Raw genomic sequence first — 21346 nt, 5'->3', positions numbered from 1 at the left:
GACACTTGGCTGTGGAACTTGACCCCTGGAGGAACTTGTGCAAGAGACCTCAGACTGCTTTCCTTTTAGATATTCACCATGTTGAGTGTAAAGGCTGACTTCTTTCCTTGCCCTTTCTGGAGGTGTGAACCTTCAAGAAAGGTCTATCTCTTGAGACTCCATCCCCCTGACTGGTGCCTTAGAATTTCGAACTGGTTCAGAGGAAGCCAGAGCTCTCTCTCTCAATCTCTCTCTCTCTCTCAATCTCTCTCTCTCTCTCTCTCTCTCTCTCTCTCTCTCTCTCTCTCTCTCTCTCTCTCTCTCTCTCTCTCTCTCTTTCTCTCTCTCTCTCTCCCCTTATCTCTCTTCCTTAATATCTTCCCTCTATTGTAAAAATAAACTACCAGAATTCCATTTACTTGAGTACTTCATTTTGGAATTTAGAAATTAAATCCCTGATGACCACCAATTTAATATTCAGTCCAACCATAAATTTAACAACTGTCTTCCTGAAATCTTATCTCATCATATTTCATCATTTTTGTTCTTGAATCAATTTTTTTAACTTTTAAAATATAATTTTCTCATTGCTCCCCAGGAAGTCATACTTTGAAAAATAAAAAACAGAGAAAAAGCAGTTCAGTTAAGCCAACCAATACACTAGTAGAGATGAACAATGTATGCCATATCCTGAAACCTTATCTTATCGTCCAAATGAATTAACATTGATATATGTGACTTATAAAGCTTAACATATTGGGTATGTCCACAGAATCAGTCTGTCTGAGATAAAAGAGATAATGCAAATTCCTTATCTGAAATTATGTGACCTCCAAAATTAAGTGATTTGCCTGAGGTTGCAAAATTACTCAATGCCAGACCTAGGACTCTACCTCAGGTCTCTTGACTCCTAAACCAGTGTTCTTTCCAGTATATGACATTGCCTTTCTTAAAATTGACTCTTGGTTGAAAAGGAAAAAAAAATGCTGGACCTGGTGGTGTTCGTCTACAGTCATTATTACTGGGGAAGCTGAGGTAGGCGGATTGCCTGAGTATAGGAGTTCTGAGTTACAGTAGTATTAAAGCCAATTTGGTGCCTATACTACATCTGGCATCAATATGGTGAACCCCTGAGAGTGCAGGGAAATCTGTTTGCCTAAGGAGAGGCCAACCAGTTCAGAGCCATAGGTCTGTGTTTATATGTATAATGGGGCATTGGCCAATGACACCAGTCTCTCTGAGAATACATAGAATTTGTGTTGTTTACACAATTTCCTCAGTGGAAGAGTTGAAGAACCTGTTTCTAGGGGAATCAGGGACACAGAAGTCTCCTTGGTTCCAAGGGTCTCTATCTCCTATACTATACTTTTCCTAGAATGCCCATGGAGATTTTGTCTATAATCAATAATGCAAACGAGAATATGAAGGTATAATTCACATGAGCATTTTTGCATAATGGATAGAGACATGAATGGACTTTGAGTCAGGAAGAGAGAGGTTCAGATCCTGCCTCTGATACCAACTGTGCTTCCTTGGGTAACATGGAGATCTCTTTGGTCTTGAGTGTTTTCCCTAGCAAAATGGAGACCAAAGTGCTTGAAGTGCCTACTTTACACATATTTTTTGTTTGGCTTAAATGTGACATTGCATTTAAAGGGCTTCAGAAACCCTAAAGGCTACTTAAATGTCACATTTTAGAATTCTAACTCAGCTTTTGCTTCTCCCGCAAAGAAAAATAAGAGAATTGCAATGGTACTTATGTTGCCTTAGAATCACAGATTTAATCCTGTCTTATATAGAAAGTAACAAGAGAGAGTGTTTACCACTGACAATGTGCTTTTACTCAACAGTCAACAAAGGATTCTTTCTGAAATGTGCACTTGAGTGTTGATGGCAGACGTGGGGCTGGAGTTGGTATATGTTTGGTGTGGCCCAGGTTGCTGGGAAAGGAATCAAAACACTTGATTGATAATAAGAAAGATTTTCTGTCAGTCTCCTTGTAACTACAACCATAGGATTATAGATTTAGAACAAGGAAGGAAACCATAGGCACGATCCAACATCCTCTTTTTATAGATGGGGAAACTGAGATCTATCAATGGTTCAGAAACTTGCCCAAGGTCACATAGGCAGGCAGTGAGTGGCAGAACTAGAATCTGAACTCAGGCTCTCTGACTTTATATATAGTTAATTTTCCCTTTCCCAACATTTAGGAGGCCCTGGACATCTATTGCTTCCTTTCTAGAACCCGAAGATTCTTACCTATTTCTTGATTCCTCTAATACTTTGCTAGTGTCTCCTCCTCAATTACCTGGCATTTATTTTGTATTTCCTTATAAATGTGCATAATATCTCCTGTAATGGAATATCATAGCTGCTTGAGGATAGGAACTCTCATTTTTGTTTTTATTTTCCCAGAGTCTAGCACAATGCCTGGCATACAGTGGGTGCTTAATCAATGCTTGTTGCTTGACTAGCATAGATGTATTTTTTTACATGTATTATACACATTGCTTTCTCCTGTAGAATGCAAACTCTTTGAGGGCAAGGAATGTTTCATTTTTGTCTTTTCATTCTTAGAGCCTAGTGCAGTGTCTGGTACATTGTAGGAGCTTTATGCATATTTTATTGATTGATTAGATCTTCTTTGGCCTCAATTGGTACGAATTGCCATATTTTGGGTGAACATTAATTTAATGAAAAGTTGCAACCTATTGTTATAGGAAATGTAGGACTATTTTATATCAATTAATTATAAATCCTATTAGACATGACACATGAAATGGGAATGAATAGTTGTTTTCTTAATGACATTTTTTCTCATACAATATACATCTAATCCTATAGGGTCAGGAAATTACTCAGTGTTCAAAGTCATAATGTAGTCAGAGACTAAAATCATTCATTATACACATTGCTGAGTTGGCCCACTTTCTCTTTCTCTGTCTCTCTCCTGCCCCACCCCCACCCCCTTCTGGCCTTTTGTTGCTTTCTGCCCATAGTAAAAATGGAGACTTGAATCCAGGACTTCAATCCCCAGAAGTCCTTACTTCACTTCCCCAGAATGCTTTGTAATATCACTGAATTCTCACCTGGGCTGAGATCAAGATGGGGGTATTTAACCTAATTGGAAAGGCTTCTGGGCCTCTTTTTTCTTTCCTGTTTCTGCTTGCAAGCAGACGCGGCTCTTTTCATAATGTAGGTGAGGTTGTGTCTAGGCCTCTCTCTGGCCTAGACACATGCTTTTCTTACTTGTGTATTCTTAGGTTCTTAATCTTAAATAAACCTCTAAAAATATAATACTCCTTGCAGAGAGAAACTAATTTCTACCTGGCTCAGCTTCCCCCTAAATTTTAACTCTTATAGTTTTACTTTTCTTTTATGGTGGCAGTCATGGTTGATATGGTAGGACCCATGGGACTATCTTTCTAAGGAAAAACAGAGTGAGTAGGGTCTTGATCCTGAGTTTTAATGGCGCTCACAGTCCGTCTAGTCTAATCCTCTCTGTGCAGTTGAGGAAACTTGCAGGATAGGGTTACTTGAAAAGATTTTGATGTTTCGTAGAATCACAGCACTTCAGACTTTGGAAGGAACCTCTAAAGCTATTTATTCCATCCTATATTCTACTATTGCTGACAGGCAGTCATGTAGTCTCTGCTTCAATATTTCCAGGAAGAGGATTTTATTACTTCTCAATAAGCAGCCCATTCTACTTCAGAAGCAAGAGCTACTAAAGAATCTTAGAACTGCAAGGGAACTCAGGTTTCTCATCTATAAAATGGAGATAATACTTTTATCTACTCTATAGGACTATGATGAAGAAAGTGTTTTTTTAAACTATAAGATACTCTATAAATATGAGTTATTGTCATGTAACACATGGCACAGAACCACAGTTCCATCTTTACAGGTATAATGGGGGATTGACCAATGAGGCCAGTCTTTATAAGCATGGATAGACAGTTATAATTTCCCAAGTGGCAGAACTAGAGAATTTGTTTCTAGGAGAGTCATGATTTGTATGGAAATGCTTTGGAGAGATTTTAAAATATGGATAGATATGGCTTATATGTCTATGGATCAAGAAAATAACAATAGATTGAATAGGAATTTCTCAACTGGTTATAGCTATTGAGGTGGAATTAAGAGGCTCTCTTTCTCTTGGCTTGACTTCTCTTTGGCTTAATTCTTGCTTGATGATCTTGGTGATAGACAATGTTATAAAAGTAGAAGTCTTGGTCTCCATCAAGACCACCACGTGGCTTATGAGTATAGACTTTGATATTTTGCCTTAGCATTTGTTCTGTGTTTTAGTTGAAATTAATTTGGAGGTGATAACCTTGTGAGTTTTGGAAGTTTTCTGGTCCTAGAGGCTGAGGGTTGAGTTCATGCTGGGTTTGGCAGTCAACTCAGCTTTCAGTCTCCAAGGAATGAAGAATAGCATTCAGGACCCAACCCAGTGGTATAGCAGGATGAATACTACCTTGGACCAGAACTTCATGGAGTCAATGCTGGGTAGAAGCTGGATTAGACCTGAGCCTGTCCTCCTCAGAGATTGAAGTATATATGAAATAATATGTCTCAGAAATATTGGGGTTTTGATATCAATATATTTTTGTAAAGGTTAATAGATATTAAGTGGTTAAATGAAAACAGGATGCTAGACACTGATGGCTAACAACATGGGGAACACACCCAGAATAGGGACTTGAGTCAACTGAATTTGAAAAGACACCCAAACTCTACAATATCCTAACTCTGACCTAAAATGAAAGAACAAATCCCAGGACAAAGAACCAAGATTTAAATCAATCCCAGGCCATTTGTTGGCTTCCTTAGCTTTTTGGGACTTCCATATCTTATTAAGCAGTGCCTTCAGACCTCTAGGTTTTTCCTTATCTCTTCTGTCTTATGAAACTGATCTTCCAAAGACAGTTTAGGGTATCTATTTGTCCCTATTACATTTTTTCTTGTTACATTCAGGGCATTGTTTTTAACTACTGAGGTCTTTTTGGATCATGACTCTTTATAACAAACAAAACATTAAGTGCTGAGATTGCAAGTAGAAAAGCAAAATGATCCCTGCTCTCGAGGAGTTCATAGTATAATTGGGGGGACAGCCTTGATAGAAGGGTTCTATCTTGATAGAAGGTGTACATAAAATGGAAAGACCCAATGGTTGGGAGAACATAGTGGCTAGGAAAGATGGTAACATCTGAGGATCTGGAGAATGTATTAATAGGACAGACATTATTGGGAGAATAATAGTTGACTTGCTCATTAAAAGAATGGAAATGCCCAAGCCTGGTTCATTTGGGGATGGGAGAAACTGGATGGACTCAAGGAATAGACTCCAGAATGTAGAGAGGGAATGCCAAAAAGCTTTCACAAAACTTAGTCTGTTCCATATGCTCCAGGGTAGGGTCTAGATTTGGTTTTAGATGGGAATGGAGAAATCTGACCAATTTCACTTTATATCTGGGGTGGGAATGGACTTTTTAGACAGGGAAATAAAAAAATCATTTGTGCTTTTTCTCAGGATGCCTGGCTTTTTTGAATTTAACTGTAGAAAGGGCCAGGCCTCTTCTGGAAAATGCATCAGAGAACACACTGGTTGCCATAATCACTGCAGCTGTTTCCCGTCATGACTCTCTTGTTGGAGATCCTGTTATTATTAATTCGAACCCTGTCGTCCATCCATTTGTGGTATCTCATAAAGCTGCAGATCAGTGGGAAGTAAGTACATAGCTTAAGTGTATATTTACTTAGAACAATAAGTCTTTGCAATTAACCCCACCATTTCCCTTCACTACTCTCTACTGTATATTATAATGTCCAAACTCTATGGATGTCAGAGAACATTTTAATAGCCACCAAATTGCACTTGAACATCCCAATCCACATGTGAGTCAGGAACAACCTGGGTCCACTCTGAATCTGGTATTACTTGAGTTTTAGGGTATTAAAGTATTGAAGTGTTAAAGTCTAGGTATGAAAGAGTTTTAGGACTAAAGAGGGACTTGTTGGGGATGTCCAGAGCTACATCCCAGGGAGACATACTAACTTTTCAGTAGAAAGGTAAAAACAAAACAAAACAAAACAAACAACCCCCTACTATTTTTTGAAAGATTCACTAATCAAATCATCTCAAAATGTAGACCTACCTGGAGTCTGTGGTACAATTTCACATTCAATGTGTTGAGACTTTGAAATCTTTCCAGTCCTCATTTTTTTTTTGTTTGGAGAGTGGATGATGACTGAGGAAGGTTAGTTATTTCAGCTTCTTCACCCACTGGAAGAGAAGGAATGTGATGAAAGAAAGAGCTAAAGCAACTGATGATTACTTATGAATTCAGGCTCTAACTCTACAGAAAAGCTATCCTTTCCAACCATGTTTTGACTTCATTGTTGTTATAAAGAGTTTTATTTAATTTCGCTTTGTTGCCTTAGGAGCAGAAATTTCTATATAAGAGAGGTTATTTAATTTCACTCTGTATCTTTAAGAGCAGAAGTGTTTTGAATCTCACACTGTCTCTTTAAGAGCAATTTTTATAAGGACATATTTCAGTTAAGAGGGATTCCATTTTCTCTGTCTTCCTAGGGAGCAGCAGTTCTGGGGTTCTGGGGTTGTTCTCTCAGTCAAGAAGATCTGAAAGTTACTTTTGAGAGTCTGGGATATAGATACCAATTTGAGAAAGAGTCTGTCTTGGAGGGTTTTTCCCCTCTCAGTATTTTAAGGGAGAAGGATCTGACTTATAGGCCTCTTCTCCACAACAAGCTGTAGTGCCCTCTGTGTCTGTGTGACAGGCAGTTTATAACTGACAGTTAATAGAAGAATTACTTTAAGGAGTTTGTTATTGATTTAATAATCATTGGTTAGTTAGTTAAGATAGATAGTAAATTTATTATTAGGTAGTCAGAGTAGATAAGTTAGGTCTGCTTTGTCAGGCAAGAAGATTCTTAGATACAGGGTTTTCAGAGAATTTAGTATAGGATTAGATTTTAAGACATAGTATAAAAATTAAGAGATCTACTATTCTATTTCCTCTCCTGTGAATCAATAGGTGTTGGTGGTGTACCAAACTGATCTCTGCAAATTTTATCAGACTCCTATCAATATTTGTTAACTATAACACTGTCTTATGATGAGGGATTCAGAAGTGGCTGGGGTTTGTCATCTCTATATTGGAGAATCCATCTTCCTTTTGTCTTCCTCTGTATAATACCACATATCTCACTAACATCTTCAGGTTATCCAGAACCAGTCTCTATCTAGCCTTCATTGAGTTGGATGCCTATGACTAAGCTATGCACATAAAAAGTTTATTTCCTTACAGCAGGACAAAGTAGGGACCTGGGACAGTGGAGAGAAAGAGTATTATCATTATCTTGTTTCCTGAGTATGTTCACAAATTGGTTAATAAACTTTGCAGCACTTTGTAAGGAGGCTTTATTTCTGTTCCTTGAAATCTCCAATCCAATCATAGTGGTATTTTGATTGCTACCATGGAGAGAAGATTGAGGATGCTCTCTCTCTCTCCCCTGTCCCCTCTCTCTCCCCCTTGGATGGAATAGAGTATTTGAGTTGTCTGATGAATTGGAGTGAGGTAGGGAAAGTTCCAAAATGTTAATAGAGTGAAAAAGACTGAAAAAAAGTAGTTAATACAGTGCCAAACAATTAGTGGGAATATATTTTTATAGGGTAAATAAAAATTGCCTGGAGATGTGTGGGAAAAAGGTCTCAGGAGACCAGGTTCCAATCCTACCTCCTTAGCTTATTTAGCTCCCAAATTTGGTCATGTCACATCCTCTCTCAGCCTAACCCAAGGTTCCTCATCCATAAAGTACAGATAATAATGGGAAGGGGGAAGAAGTTTGCTGTCTCCCTGCTATGGTCCCTATGCCTTGTTTTCTTTGCTTGCCGTGACCTATATTTCTCCTCTCTCATTGATTTGTTCTCCCAACATTGCTCTTCCTCCCTCCTGCCCCCTTTCTACTTCATCTTCTCCTGAGCTTTATGAACCTGGGCAAATCATTGAACCTCTGTCTGCCTCAGTTTCCTCATCTAAGTGAATAAAACTAGCATCTTACTTAGAGTTGTTATGAGGACCAATGGAGATAATATTGATAAAGATAATATTTGTTCAATTTCCCCAATAACACCTTTTATGTACATGCTATATAACTGATGAGAAGAAAAACTCTTTTAGGTCTTTGACTAGGGTTGCTTTTCTTTTTTCTTTGTAGCTCCTTTCACAATTCAAAGAATACAATGATCCTTAATCACAGTGATCCAATGTCCTAATGGAACTGACAAGTACATATAGAAACATATGAAGTATATATGAAGAGAGAATAAATACAAAAATGTATAAAATAATTAAATACAAGTTGTTTGTGAGGGAATGAGTGGTTGGAGAAATGGATCAAGAAAGTATTCATGCAGAAGATGGTACCTCAATGCTGTCTTAAAGGAGAGGGATGCAGAAATGATGGAAAGAGGAGAGTGACTTGCAGGCATAAGGGCTGGCCAATGCAAAGACATGGCAGTGGTGGATGGAGAGTCATGTTTGAAGAACTGAGACAAGGATCACTTGTATGTCTTACCGAATATGGGATGGGGAGTAATGTCTAGAAAACTTGAAAGATAGGTTGGGATTAAGGATAGATGGGATAGGGCTAAAAAGAAGAGTTTATATTTTGTTCTAGAGTCAGTAGGAAGCCATTTAATTTGGTTAAGTGGAGAAGTCATAGGGTCAGCTCCATGTTTTAAAGAAAATTATATTGGCCATCGTATGTGGGATAGACTGGATGGTGAAGAAAGAAGGAAGAAAGACTGGTTAGGAGGCAGTTCAACAGCATAGGTGAGAGATGATGAGGATCTGAATTGGAATGATAGCTGTGTAAGTGGAGAAAAGGTGTTAGATAGGAGAGATGTTGGGGAGGTAGAAATGTCAAGATTTCAGTCAGTCAATAAACTCTTGTTAAACCTTATTGTGGACAGATAGATGGTACAATGGATAGAGTGCTGGGCCTGGAGTCAGGAAAATTCTTCTTCCCAAGGCCAAATCCTTCATCAGACACTTCCTAACCATGTGACCCTGGGCAAGTCATTTAATCCTGTTTGCCTCAGTTTTATCATCTGTAAAATGAGCTGAAGAAGAAAATGGCAAACCATTCCAGTATCTCTGTCAAGAAAATACCAAATGGAATCAGTAAGAATTGAATATGACTGAAAATCAACTGAGCAACAACAAAACCTTACTGTGTGTATGTGCGTGCACGTGTGCCAGCCACTAAATTAAGCACTGGGAACACAAATACAAGTAGAAAGAAAGACAATTCTTGCCCCTAAAAGAGTTTACATTCTAAGGGAAGACAACTCATACGAGGACATTGCAAAGGTGGGACATAGGAAACCTACTTGGAGAGGAATGATTTGGTATGTGGGTTAAGGGAGAGTGAGAAGTTGAAGATAATGTTCAGATTATGAACTTGAGAAGAATGTTTATACCTTCAGCTGGCATAGGAGGTTGAGATGAGGGCTGCTTTTGTGGGGAAAGGTAATGAACTCAATTGTAGATATGTTGATTTTACGACAGTTCTGGAATGACTGGCTTGAAATGTCCAATAGTTAATTGGTGATACAGAATTGAAGCTTGGGGGAACAGATCAGGGTGAGATACAGTGAATTGGGAGGCATATCCATAGAGATGGTAATTGAACTCGTGGGAGTGGATGACGTTTCAAAGAAAAATCAGTGCTTTATAAATATTATCTCACTTCATCCCACAAGATGAGGTATGTGGTATTATTATCCCCATTTTACAGTTGAGGAAACTGAGGCAGGTGGTGGATGTGACTTGTCCAGGATCATACAACCAGTTAAGTGTTTGAGGCCATATTTGAACTCAAGTCTTCCTGATTGGGCCTAACACCCTATTTACTACATCACCTGTATTAGGGGTCGAACCATGAAAGAGTAGTATTATGAACATCCAGAGAAGAGAGAATGTTCTGGAGAGGATGATCAATAGTGTCAAATGTATCAAATAGGTCAATAATGATGAGAACTGAGGAAAGGTCCCTGTTTGGTTGATCAGTTTTGAGGCTCCATTGGAATACTATCTTGGAAAATACCTCACAGACTGCAACATGCTAGATAAATTCCATTTATTGACATTATTAACTATCATCATCAATTATATGGATGCTGATTGAGGAAAATGATAGACTTTGGAGAACTAAAAATGAGTATCATCTGGAGGGCAATGGAGAGACTCGTGGTGAGTATGAACAGAAACATATACCTGATAATTATAATAATCACCATCAACATCATTACTAGCATTTATGCGGTAAATATAGGTTTTGCAAAGTACTTTAAAATATTGTTATTTGAGGAAGAAAAATAGAAGATGTGGTCCATGAAATGTATGATTGACTAGGGAGGTGGGTTGGTACCATGGAGTGGAGTAACTGATGAACAGTGCTTGTTCTCCTTCACATTGATATGCTCTCTACATCCAGGGAGAATGTGTGGAAGGCCACCAGGACATGGGGTGGACTTTCTACTGCGAAGTTATGGAAGAACCAGAACCCAGCCTGGGCAGCTATGAACAAGTTGGGATCTTAATTGTTAGAAGGAATATTTACTACCGTAACTCACTTGAGTCTTTGAGGGTTATTATGAGCCAATCAAATCAATGAAAATAACCAGTTAAGCTGGTTGTCCAGTGCTGTTGAGAAAGAACTAATTGAAATTTCCAATAAAATTTTTTTTGAGGGAACAATGTAAGGGTATAGGGTGTGCCTGCCAAAAAGCTGTGACTCATCACTGCATGAGTTGAATTTTTATTGCTTTAAGTAAAAAAAAAAATGAGTCTCTTGATCAAGGTTTATTACCAGGCTCTGTATTGAAATGATGACATTTTAATTATCTAAAATAATATACCCTCTTTCAGATTCTTTTATGTCACTAAAAAAATCCATATAAAAACTAATGAAAAATGATTTCCAAAAAAAGAATCAAGTTGCCCTTTCCTGGAAATTTCAGTTTATTCACCTTTTAGGACTTGAATATGTGAAGGTTCCTTTAGTCCAAGTTCTATGATTAACTTCCAAGAAACAAGCACTCTGGCATTTAAAATCCTTCCTAATTATCCTGCAGAGTATCTTCTCAGCTTTAGTGTACATGTCATCTTCTCCTATTCTATATTCCAGCTCAACTTGCCTATTTCCCATTCCTTGTGCCTCTATTCTTTCCCAGCCCTGGGCTTTGGGGTTCCCTGTCCCTTAGGTATGGAGGTCATCCCCCTCTCACTTTGATTTTGAAGAATGCTAAGGTCCTTTTATGACTCAGTTGGAATGCTACCTTTTACATGAAGCCTTTCCTCATGTCCTAAGTTATTTATTCTCTTCTCCCCCCTTCATTATGATGTTTATGTTTTGTATTTGCTTATCTGTATGCATATTGTTTTCCCTCAATAGAATATAAACTCTTTAAAGGGATAGACCTATTTTGTTATTGTCTTTGTATTTCCAGCACATAGCACTAGTTCCCTGTAAGTGGTAAGTGCATCTAACTCAGGCTTTTCATTTATCTACTTGACCTTTTTGTGTTAAAGCAATCCAAGCGGCTTATTGTTTAAATGTGTGCACATCTATAGTGATCCTTTGGTCACACGTACACACAGGTTTGATCTTTTAGACTCTATTGATCAATGAGCAATCATGTTAGGTCAAATTGTTATAGTGGCGGGGCATGGAAACAAAGCCTGCTATTATTCTAGTTTGCTTTCTCCTCTCTTTATAATCTACCTATCTATAAGTACCTCCCAGGGTTATTGTAAGGCTCAAATGAGATAATCATTGGAAAGCACTTTAACAGTGTCTGGCACATAGCAAGTATGATTTATTTATTTAATTCAATAAACATTTATTAAATGCTTAACATGTGCCAGGCATTGCACTAGACCCTGGGCATACAAAAAGAAGCAGAAGACAGTCCCTGCTCTCAAGGAACTTATAATCTATATAAATGTTAGCTATTATTGTTGTGATTATCATTATTCTTCTCGGCACTATAGTAATAGGTGATATGTTGTACATATCCCAATTTTTAAAAAATCTAATAGCAAAGAAGAAATGACAATGTGATAAAGTGTAGGGCACAGGACTAGGCATTGGAAAACCTGGGTCCTAGTCCCATTTCTGTCATTAAGTCGGTGTATATACGATCTTAGGTAAAAACAGAGTTGAAGTTAGGATGGAGTAATGGGGCTATGTCCAAGGGTACAAAATTCGAAGGGCAGTTATTAGCTTTTTTGGCCCTAAAGCAGCTAGAAACAATAGAACTTACCACAGCTAGGTGGCATAGTGGATAGAGCCTGGAGTCAGGAAGACCTGAATTCAAATGTAGACTCAGACACTTACTACCTGTGTGACCTTGAGCAAGTCACTTAATCTTTAGTTAACTGCTTGCCACAGTTTTTTTCATTTGTAAATTGAGTTGGAGAAGGAAATGGCAAACCACTTTAGTATCTTTGCCAAAAACCCCCGACCCAAATGGGGTCTTGAAGAGGCAGACATGATCGAAACAACTGAACAACAACAGATGGCATTGTTGTGGGAATACTCTTCCCTTGCTCTACCCCTTTCTCTCTTCAGCAACTTTTTTTCTGTTTGTTTTTGCCATCTACCCTGCCACTGAATATAACCTTTTCTTCATCAGTGGATTCATGTTCACTCCAATTCCCCACATGGAGCCTTTACCTGGTTCCCTTCTTCTAATTCCCCTCAACCGAAGGTGCTCTTCTTCTACCTGGCCTTGAGGACTATATTCCTAGTTACAATTCTATGTTCATTACTATGTTCTCTGTTCCAGTTTTCTTATCTGTAAAATGGTGACATAGAAACCTTTTAAAAAATATTTAATTGGTTAATTAAGAAAATTTCCCCATGGTTACGTGATTCACATTATTTCTCTCCCCTCTCCAACCCTCTCCAGTAACCAATGCACAATTCCACTGGGTTTTACATGTGTCATTGATCAAGATCTATTTCCATATTGTTGATATTTGCACTAGAGTGATTGTTTAGAGTCTGATGTAGAAACCTTTTATGTCTACTTTACAGAGTTGTTTTGTTAAATTTAATAAAGTTCAATATGGAGACATCACCTGGCAAGGAAAATACATCTCAAAATAAAGACAAAAATTCATTTGTTAGCATCTCTCTCACTGATTTTACAGGCATTAAGAAGTGCGTATACCTTTCTATTTTGGTTTCAGCCTATCATTACCCATTGTTGAACTTCCTTCCTTCCATGGTATTTGCTCGTTGGGCCAACAATTATGGTTCTTGTTAAGGAAGGGTGACTGGGCAAGCAGTCAAAAAAAAAAAGCCCAACAACTAGCTTCATGGAGAAACAATAGTCAAGTCTTGAAATGAACTGATTATACAGATAAATCTATGTAAATGAGACAAGATGCATCCTGGTTATATAATCTTGAAATTGCTACCTGTCGGAAGGCTGATGAGGATGTACTACCTAAGTTGTATTGAATGCACATCAGGAGAAAATGAACCTAAGTGACCTATTTTATACATGTACATGTTTCCTGTTTCATGAATGCTCTAATCAAATCAAATTCAAAATTAAAGAGTGAAGCAAAAACTCAATATCATTGGACTAGTGTTATCAAGTTCAGGTCAAGTGGAGTGTGTCAAGGGAACTCAAGACCATGGCGGGGGAAAAATCTGTGCTGAAAATCATCTAAAATGGCCAGATATTCTTCCTATAGCTTTGTTTTACTTATGTACAAGACCAAGAGCAGATTTGCATATATCATCTTATGAAATGCTCTTTGGACATGCTCCATTACAGGCAAAAATTTGTAAGACAGTGTATACATCTCTCTTAGGAGGAAATTGTCAACCTGCTTCATACTTAAGTGCTTTACAATAATGGCTTAGAGAACTACATGATATGGAAGTATTGATCCAATCTGGTCCATTGGATTATTCTCTCCATAATTTCCAACCAGGTGACATGATATATGTGAAAAATTTTGCAAAAACATCAGCAACAAAAGAGAGTTGAGTGGGCCCTTATACCATTGTGTTAGTTTCTCCATCTTCAGTAAAAGTATTGGGTAGAGATTCATGTTATCATTGTTCCCATATCAAATTAGCTCATGGAACTAATAATGAAAATGTACAAATCATTGAAGAAGAAGTTGAGAAAGAATAAATTGTGGAAAACTGAGATTCATCAGGCAAATAGAGTCTGCAGTCAAAAAGATCAGTAAGGAGAGGACCATTCCAGTGGAAGAGGACATAGAAGAGGAGAAGTCAGGAAATTGATGGACATTTTTAAAAGACTGGAAAGACATAAATATTAAGATAAAGAATGTGTAAAGAATTTTCAATGAAGAGGATCATGTGAGTAATGGACTAATGGGTTTAAGAAATTTGGGATAATGTAATTTAACACAAAACAACATAACACACATTTATAAACATTCATAAATACATTTAATACCATGGATTTGGAGAAGAATTCTTCAAACAAGATGTGATGAGAAGAGAAGGAAAATCTGAAGTTGTGGTAAGTATGTTGCATGCAATAATAACACAAATACAACAATAACACAACATTAACATAACAGTAACACTGACATAACACTAACAAAACAATATAACATAGCATGAAAAACAATATAACAAAACACATATATACAAAAACATGATTAGGTTACATTGAATCACTAGTTGAATGAGTGAAACAATGTTTAGCTATGGTACTAACAATGTTATACTTAGTTATAAATTAGTTACTAACAAAATTAGATGCTTAGTTTAGTATAGAAATATAGATAGGTGAGTAGTTTTAGGAGATTTTAGGAAATAGGATTTTAGTTAGATCAAATTAGAATTTAAAATTGATAAGATAATGAATTACATTACAAAATTGCATTATAACATACATGACAACATAGTTTACATAGCAAAAATAGCATAACATCATATATCACACAAAATTGTAAATACATATGTAAATATATGCAAAATAGTGTGTATTATGGGGTGTATGGGGTGCTCAGGGAGGGGTAGTATCTCTGGTATGGAGGGCTTGTCGTGCCCTCCTAGGGCAGCTCTCCAGCCTCTGACCCCCACCTGACACCCAGCTCTCACTTGTGGCTCCCAGTAGCTGCTAGCATGCGGCAGCGGCCACACCCCAGGCAACGGCTTCCCGACAGGCCGACTAAACCTTGTGAGGGTAGCCATCGGGTCGTAGACCCCTGGTGAACCAGGGCTTTGCTCACCCAGCATGTGAAGACTGCTTCGGCTGAACAGACGGAAGAAACCAATAAGAAGGTTCAACGGCTGAGATGGCGACGCAGCAAAGCACTGTGGAGTGCTTAGGGCGTGTTGGAGCACAAAGGACAACACGGCCATCCAATGCAGCTGAGGAAGTCTCCAGATGTAACAATTTTTCGTGCCACTAGACCCAGGCTTCCAACACCAAGAGAGTGGGACTGTCTCTGTGCATTGACTTTTCCACTTAAATCTCCTTCACTCACAAGTGTCTTTGTGCACCCATCTATACACAATAGATGAAAACGCACAAAGACAATTGTCATCCTTGGTTACCGAGAGACTACTACCACTAGTGTGTATTATAGTTAGGATTATAAAATTGTATTCTAGTGTATGTACATGTATATGTAACATATGTGTACACATGAAGTACACATACATGTATATGTATAACATGTGCAAATGTATGTGTTATATATGTACATATAATTTATGTAAATAGATCACATATTTAATTTTATCTATTATTATATATAGTTTGCATAAGTGAATTTGATGGTTTAGTTTAATTTTCTTTGTAAAACGTATCCAATATTGTGTTTATTGTAATTTTCAAAAGTTTTTTCTTTAAGTTTGATCTTTATGCATTGTAATAGTAGAAGTTTCTGGGGGCAGCTGGGTGGCTCAGTGGCTTGAGATCCAGGCCTAGAGATGGGAGGTCCTAGGTTAAAATATGGCCTCAGACACTTCCCAGCTGTGTGACCCTGGGCAAGTCACTTGACCCCTATTGCCTAGCCCTTACCACTCTTCTCCTTGGAGCCAATACATAGTATTGACTCTAAGACGGAAGGTAAGGGTTAAAAAAAAATAGTAGAAGTTTCTGTATTAGTTGATAAGAGTAGTATTTTATGATTTTAATGTTTGCATGAAAGTTGTGTTTATCTTTTGATTTTGATGTTATTTGCTTGTGCTTTTGCATATGTTTAATCTGTATTTTGAAATTTGTAATCATTTATTATTTAATTCCCCTTTTTCCTTTCCTTGATTAAATCCCTAGATTAGGATAGTATTCGATAGATTAAGATAGTTGAGTGTAGATTGTTTGTTAATTTGGGTAGATATTTTAGTTTAAGTAATATGTAAATAAGTTGGTGGACAAATGCCAAAACAGTGTTTTTAACACAATTTCAGCTTTGTGCAAAGGGAGGACTGTAGCTAGGGAATTTGCAAAGTTGATTGACAGCCCTCAGGCCAAGATTCTGTAGAGCTGTCTGGGTCAGGATTCTAAGTGGTTGGGCAGTTAATAACTGTCTCTCTGAAGCTGGGATTCAGACACAGAGGCTGTGAGTTTGAGAGTCTCCTGAATAAATTTCCTTTGAAACTGCCTGCCTTGGATTATCCTCAAGAAAAAGGTTGAGTTTGAGTTCCTCATTCACTATGATGGACAGAAGTGATTTGACTGTTATCTCCTCCCTTTTCCAGAATCTTATGAGAATGATACAGCTGGATTCTTCAGTCTGACCCTACCAAGGACTCTGGAAGTTTGTGAGAATCTGGACTCTCCTTTTGGACTTTATCTTTTTAGTTTAGTTATAGTTTAGTTGGGTTAAGCTTAGAGTAGAAACCTCATTGAGTTAACTATCTGGGTGGGAAATAGTCAGTTGGTCCATCATCCCCTATCATCCCCATCCCTTTTAGCTAATAAAACTATTTATCATTTACTTGCATGTATTCCCATCCTTAAAATCCTTCCCTTCCCTTAAATTCCCCTTATAACACAAGTGATTCTCAAAGCATCACTCATAGCATGAAGGAATTCTCCTTCAATTGGTCTTTTAATCAACAATCGACAAACATTTATTAAGCACCTACTATGTGATATGCATACTGCTAAGCCCTTGGGACATAAGCACAAAAATAATTTGTTATCAACCAGAAATATGATATATAAAATCGCAGGTAAGAAGAGATCTTAGTGACCATTTAGGCTATCCCATATGCCAGGAACTGGTATATATTTAACAACTAGCTCTTGGAAACAAACAAATATATATACACATATATATTTTCTCACTTACACTTACGTTTACCCTATATTATTAACAGTTTCTTAAGACTAGAAATCAATAAAACAATAAACCAAGCCCCAATCTGTAGCATTTTTTGGGGGTATAAATGTTCACACTGAAAATTAATAATTGGTTCTGGTCTAGCATAAACTGACATACCATGATCACATATCTGAACAGGGAATGCCATAACATTCCCCCAAAGTGGTCAGTCAGCTTCTGCTTAAAGATCTCTAATGAGGGGGCATCTCCTGCTTACTTTATCTTCTGCACAAAATATGAGGAAGGTTTTCTTTATGAATGAAAAATGAATGGGAAAACACTTACTAAGTGCTCTGTATCAGACACTGTGCCAAGTGCTGGGTTAATAAATACCAAAAGTGATATAGTTCCTGCCTTCAAGGAACTTATATTCTCATAGGGAAAGACAACCATATATGGAGGAGTGGTGACTAGGGAGGCAGTTGTAGTCCGAGAATCCTTAGGAATGGTAGGGCATAGGAATTGATAGGATGATTTGTTCATTTATCCTTTCCAGAAACTATAAGGGTCCTGCTACCTTGAATGAGCACCAAGGGTTGATTAATGTGTCCTAAGCAAGAACTAGAAAATGGAGTTGGGAAGAAGGTATCTTCAGTGGCAGGGTAGACAGAAAGATTACTCAGGTAGATGGCATGTGACAAATGGTCCAGTCTGGGAGAAGCTAGATAACATAATCATGGACTCAGAGTTGGCAGGGATTTTAGAGGCCACTGAGTCTAATTTCTTCATTTAATGGTTGAGGAAACTGAGGCTGAGAGATGTTAGGTGATTTGCTCAGGGTCACAAATTAAATGTCCAATTCAGGACTTGAATTTAGGTCTTCTTGATTCTAAGCTCAGCATTCTATTAAATTTACCACCTGACTGCCTCAAATACATAGGGTGTCCCAAAAGAATGAGTGCAAAGTTAAGCTACTTAAACTTTTAGGACCTTAGGAAATCAATCAGCCCCAGGGTAGGGGTTCCAAAGCTGAGTGAGTGAAGTTCCATTCCATCTAAATTTGCCTCTCTGTTATTTCTACCCATTGCTCCTAATTTTGTCCTCTGGAAGACCAACTTAATCACTTTTCCTCATGAATCCTTCAGACCCTTGACATTAGCTATTGGGTTCTCTCAAATCTTTTCTTCAGGATTAACATACCCAGTTCCTTCATGTGATTATCATATAGGCCTTTCTATATCCTTTATATTCTCCTCAGAAAAAATTTCCACCATATCTATAGATGGACATAGCAACTGAGATATGGTATAATGAAGAATAATTCTTCTTGGACATTATACTTCTGAATGCTAGTGAAAATTCTGTATAGTCAAAGCTATGGTTTTTCTAGTATGACTGGGAGAGTTGAACTATAATAAAAGGCAAGTGCCATAGAATCAATGCTTTTGAATTGTGGTGCTGAAGAAGACTTTTGAGAGTCCCTTGGACAGCAAGGAGGTCAGATTACTCAATACTTAAAGAAATTAATTCAGACTATTCATTGAGAGGACAGATACTAAAGCTAAAGCTTAAGTACTTTGGCCACATATTGAGAGGACAGGACTCATTGAAAAAGACTTTTGGGAAAGATTGAAGGCAAAAGGAGAAGGGGATGGCAGAGGATGAAGATGGATAGATAGTGTCATGGAAGCAATGAACATGAACCTGAAGAGACTTCATGAAATAGAAGTGGTTGGAAGGGTCTGGCATGCTATGATCTTTGGGGCCACAAAAATTGAACTAGATTATAAGCAACAAGACTCTCTCATATGTTGTGTATGATTTGATAAGAACCCAGTTGCGGGGGCAGCTGGGTAGCTCAGTAGATTGAGAGCCAGACCTAGAGACAGGAGGTCCTAGGTTCAAATCTGGCCTCAGACACTTCCCAGTTGGGTGACCCTGGGCAAGTCACTTAACCCCCATTGCCTAGCCCTTACCACTCTTCTGCCTTGGAACCAATATCTGTTACTGATTCCAAGACAGAAGGTTAAAAAAAAGCCCAGTTGCTTTTCGCTAGTTATGCCTTCCCCTTCTTATACTTGTGACATTAATTCTTTGATCCCACATAGAACTTTACATTCATCCCTAGTAAATTTCAACTTTTTTGAATTGGCCCAAATTTCTAGTCTATTAAAATTTTTTCAGTATTTGACTTTGTCATCTAATAGATTAGTAATCATTTAAGGCTTTGGGTCATTTCCAATGAGAGAAGCATACCATTTATGCTTTTGTTCATCAACTCTTCTAGCATCAGGTGCAGATTCTTGGAGCATGTCTTTATAGATGTCCCTCTTAACTGACAAAGGAGTATCTTTTCAGTCTACTCTTTCAAGTAGGTCCAGATCCATCAAACCATTGTCATTTAGTCCTCATCTCTTTCCCATCTTGTTCACAAAGAAAATATGAGACTGTCCGAGTACTTAGCTGAAATCCATTATCAAGTAATCAGTAAGGTACTATTTGTTGAATTCCTTCTGTGAGGTTGGAAAATTAGGCAGGGATAAGGCCATAAGGAGCTTTAAACGATGAACAGTGTACTTAACTTTTTATCCTAGAAGCACTAGGGAATGACTGGAATTGGTTGAGTAGGGGAATGACATGGTCAGATATGTACTGAAGAGAAATCACTTTGGCATCAGTATTGATAGACTGAAGTGGAGAAAGACTTAGGGAAAAAGACTAATTATAAGTCTATTGTAATAATCTAGATGAGAAGTTATGAGGATCTACTCTAAGGTGGTAACTGTATGAGAAGAAAAATGTTTATTTGTCCTTCATTTCAAAGAGGATCAATGAAAACACAAGGTATTGTTTTGGCTTGAGGGTGAACAGGATTTAAGGGAGGCAGAGTTATGCAAAGTTGCCAGCCACACTCTTTTTTTCTGGAGTCAGTAAGTCCAATGGCAAGACAGAAGTCAGGATGACTGATGATGGAGAAGATGCTGAAAAGAAGAGAGAAGAGGTTAGCTTTGAGAGATATTCCAGAGGTAGAAACAGCATGATTTGGCTACTGATTGGTTATGTGGGATAAAGGAGAGTAAAGAGTTGAGGATAATTATGTAAACCAATATTATGAACCCAGGCAGATTAAATTAGTTTTGTTTGACTTATTGAACTTGAGATGTCTTTAGGACATCCAGTTTGAAATGTCTAATAGCCAATTTGTGATGCAGGATTGAAGCTTTGTGAAAGACTGGTTAGATCTATAATTCTGGGAGTCATCTGCATAAAGACGATAATTGAATCTGAGGATGAGGTTATGAAGAGAGTTAAGAAGATGGGGGGAGAGGGAGCAGGGCAGAATCCCATGAAACATGCACAAATAGGGGACATGATGTAGCTGATGAGTTAGCAAAAATGACAAAGAATTAGAAGTCAGATGGATAGGAAGCAAACCAGGTGAGAATAAACTCTCTATGAAAATGAAGAGAGAAGAAAGTATCCAGGAGGACAGGCTAATGGTGTCAAATACATCAGATAGATCAAGAACAATGAGAACTGAAAAAGACAATCAAATTTGGTGAATAATAGATTATTGGTTTATTTGGAGGGCATTTTCAGGCAGGTGGCAAGGTTAGAGTCAACATTCTCCTGGTCTACCAGTCTAGTGGCTTTTGTCCTGGGCAGTATGCCACAGCAAACACAATTACTCTTAGAGTAGAAAACTTACCTGATTAAAAACATACTTTAAGCTTTCTAATACAATTTCTCAATGCCAACTAGTAGGTCTAGGTAGCACAAATATTATTAACCTTTTATACATATATATTCCATTGAGCAACTGGGATTCACAGAAGTTAGATGATTTTCCCAAAGCCATAAAATGAATAAATATCAGACCTGGAATTTGAACCCAGGTCTCCTGACTTTAGAACTTTTTCTCCCTTTGGTTAAATAGTATGTTTCTCTCTGTTGCTTAAATATCATACTACTCTGCTATAGAGTTGTACTAA

At 37.7% G+C, this 21346-nt stretch overlaps 1 protein-coding gene across 1 annotated transcript in view; it reads left to right on the top strand.

Moving 5' to 3' along the window:
• Window positions 1-4175: 4175 nt before the first annotated feature.
• LOC103096880 (cadherin-related family member 3) overlaps window positions 4176-21346 on the top strand; it is a 100359-nt gene continuing 83188 nt past the window's right edge. Inside the window, exons 1-2 of the mRNA XM_056806262.1 lie at window positions 4176-4248; window positions 5519-5715. Of these exons, the coding sequence (XP_056662240.1) occupies window positions 4176-4248; window positions 5519-5715 (270 nt within the window). The remainder of the gene's footprint in view (window positions 4249-5518; window positions 5716-21346) is intronic.

This window comes from Monodelphis domestica, chromosome 7, assembly GCF_027887165.1.
Source record: "Monodelphis domestica isolate mMonDom1 chromosome 7, mMonDom1.pri, whole genome shotgun sequence".
Classification (NCBI taxonomy): Eukaryota; Metazoa; Chordata; class Mammalia; order Didelphimorphia; family Didelphidae; genus Monodelphis; species Monodelphis domestica.
This window is presented reverse-complemented; position numbering and strand designations above follow the sequence as displayed.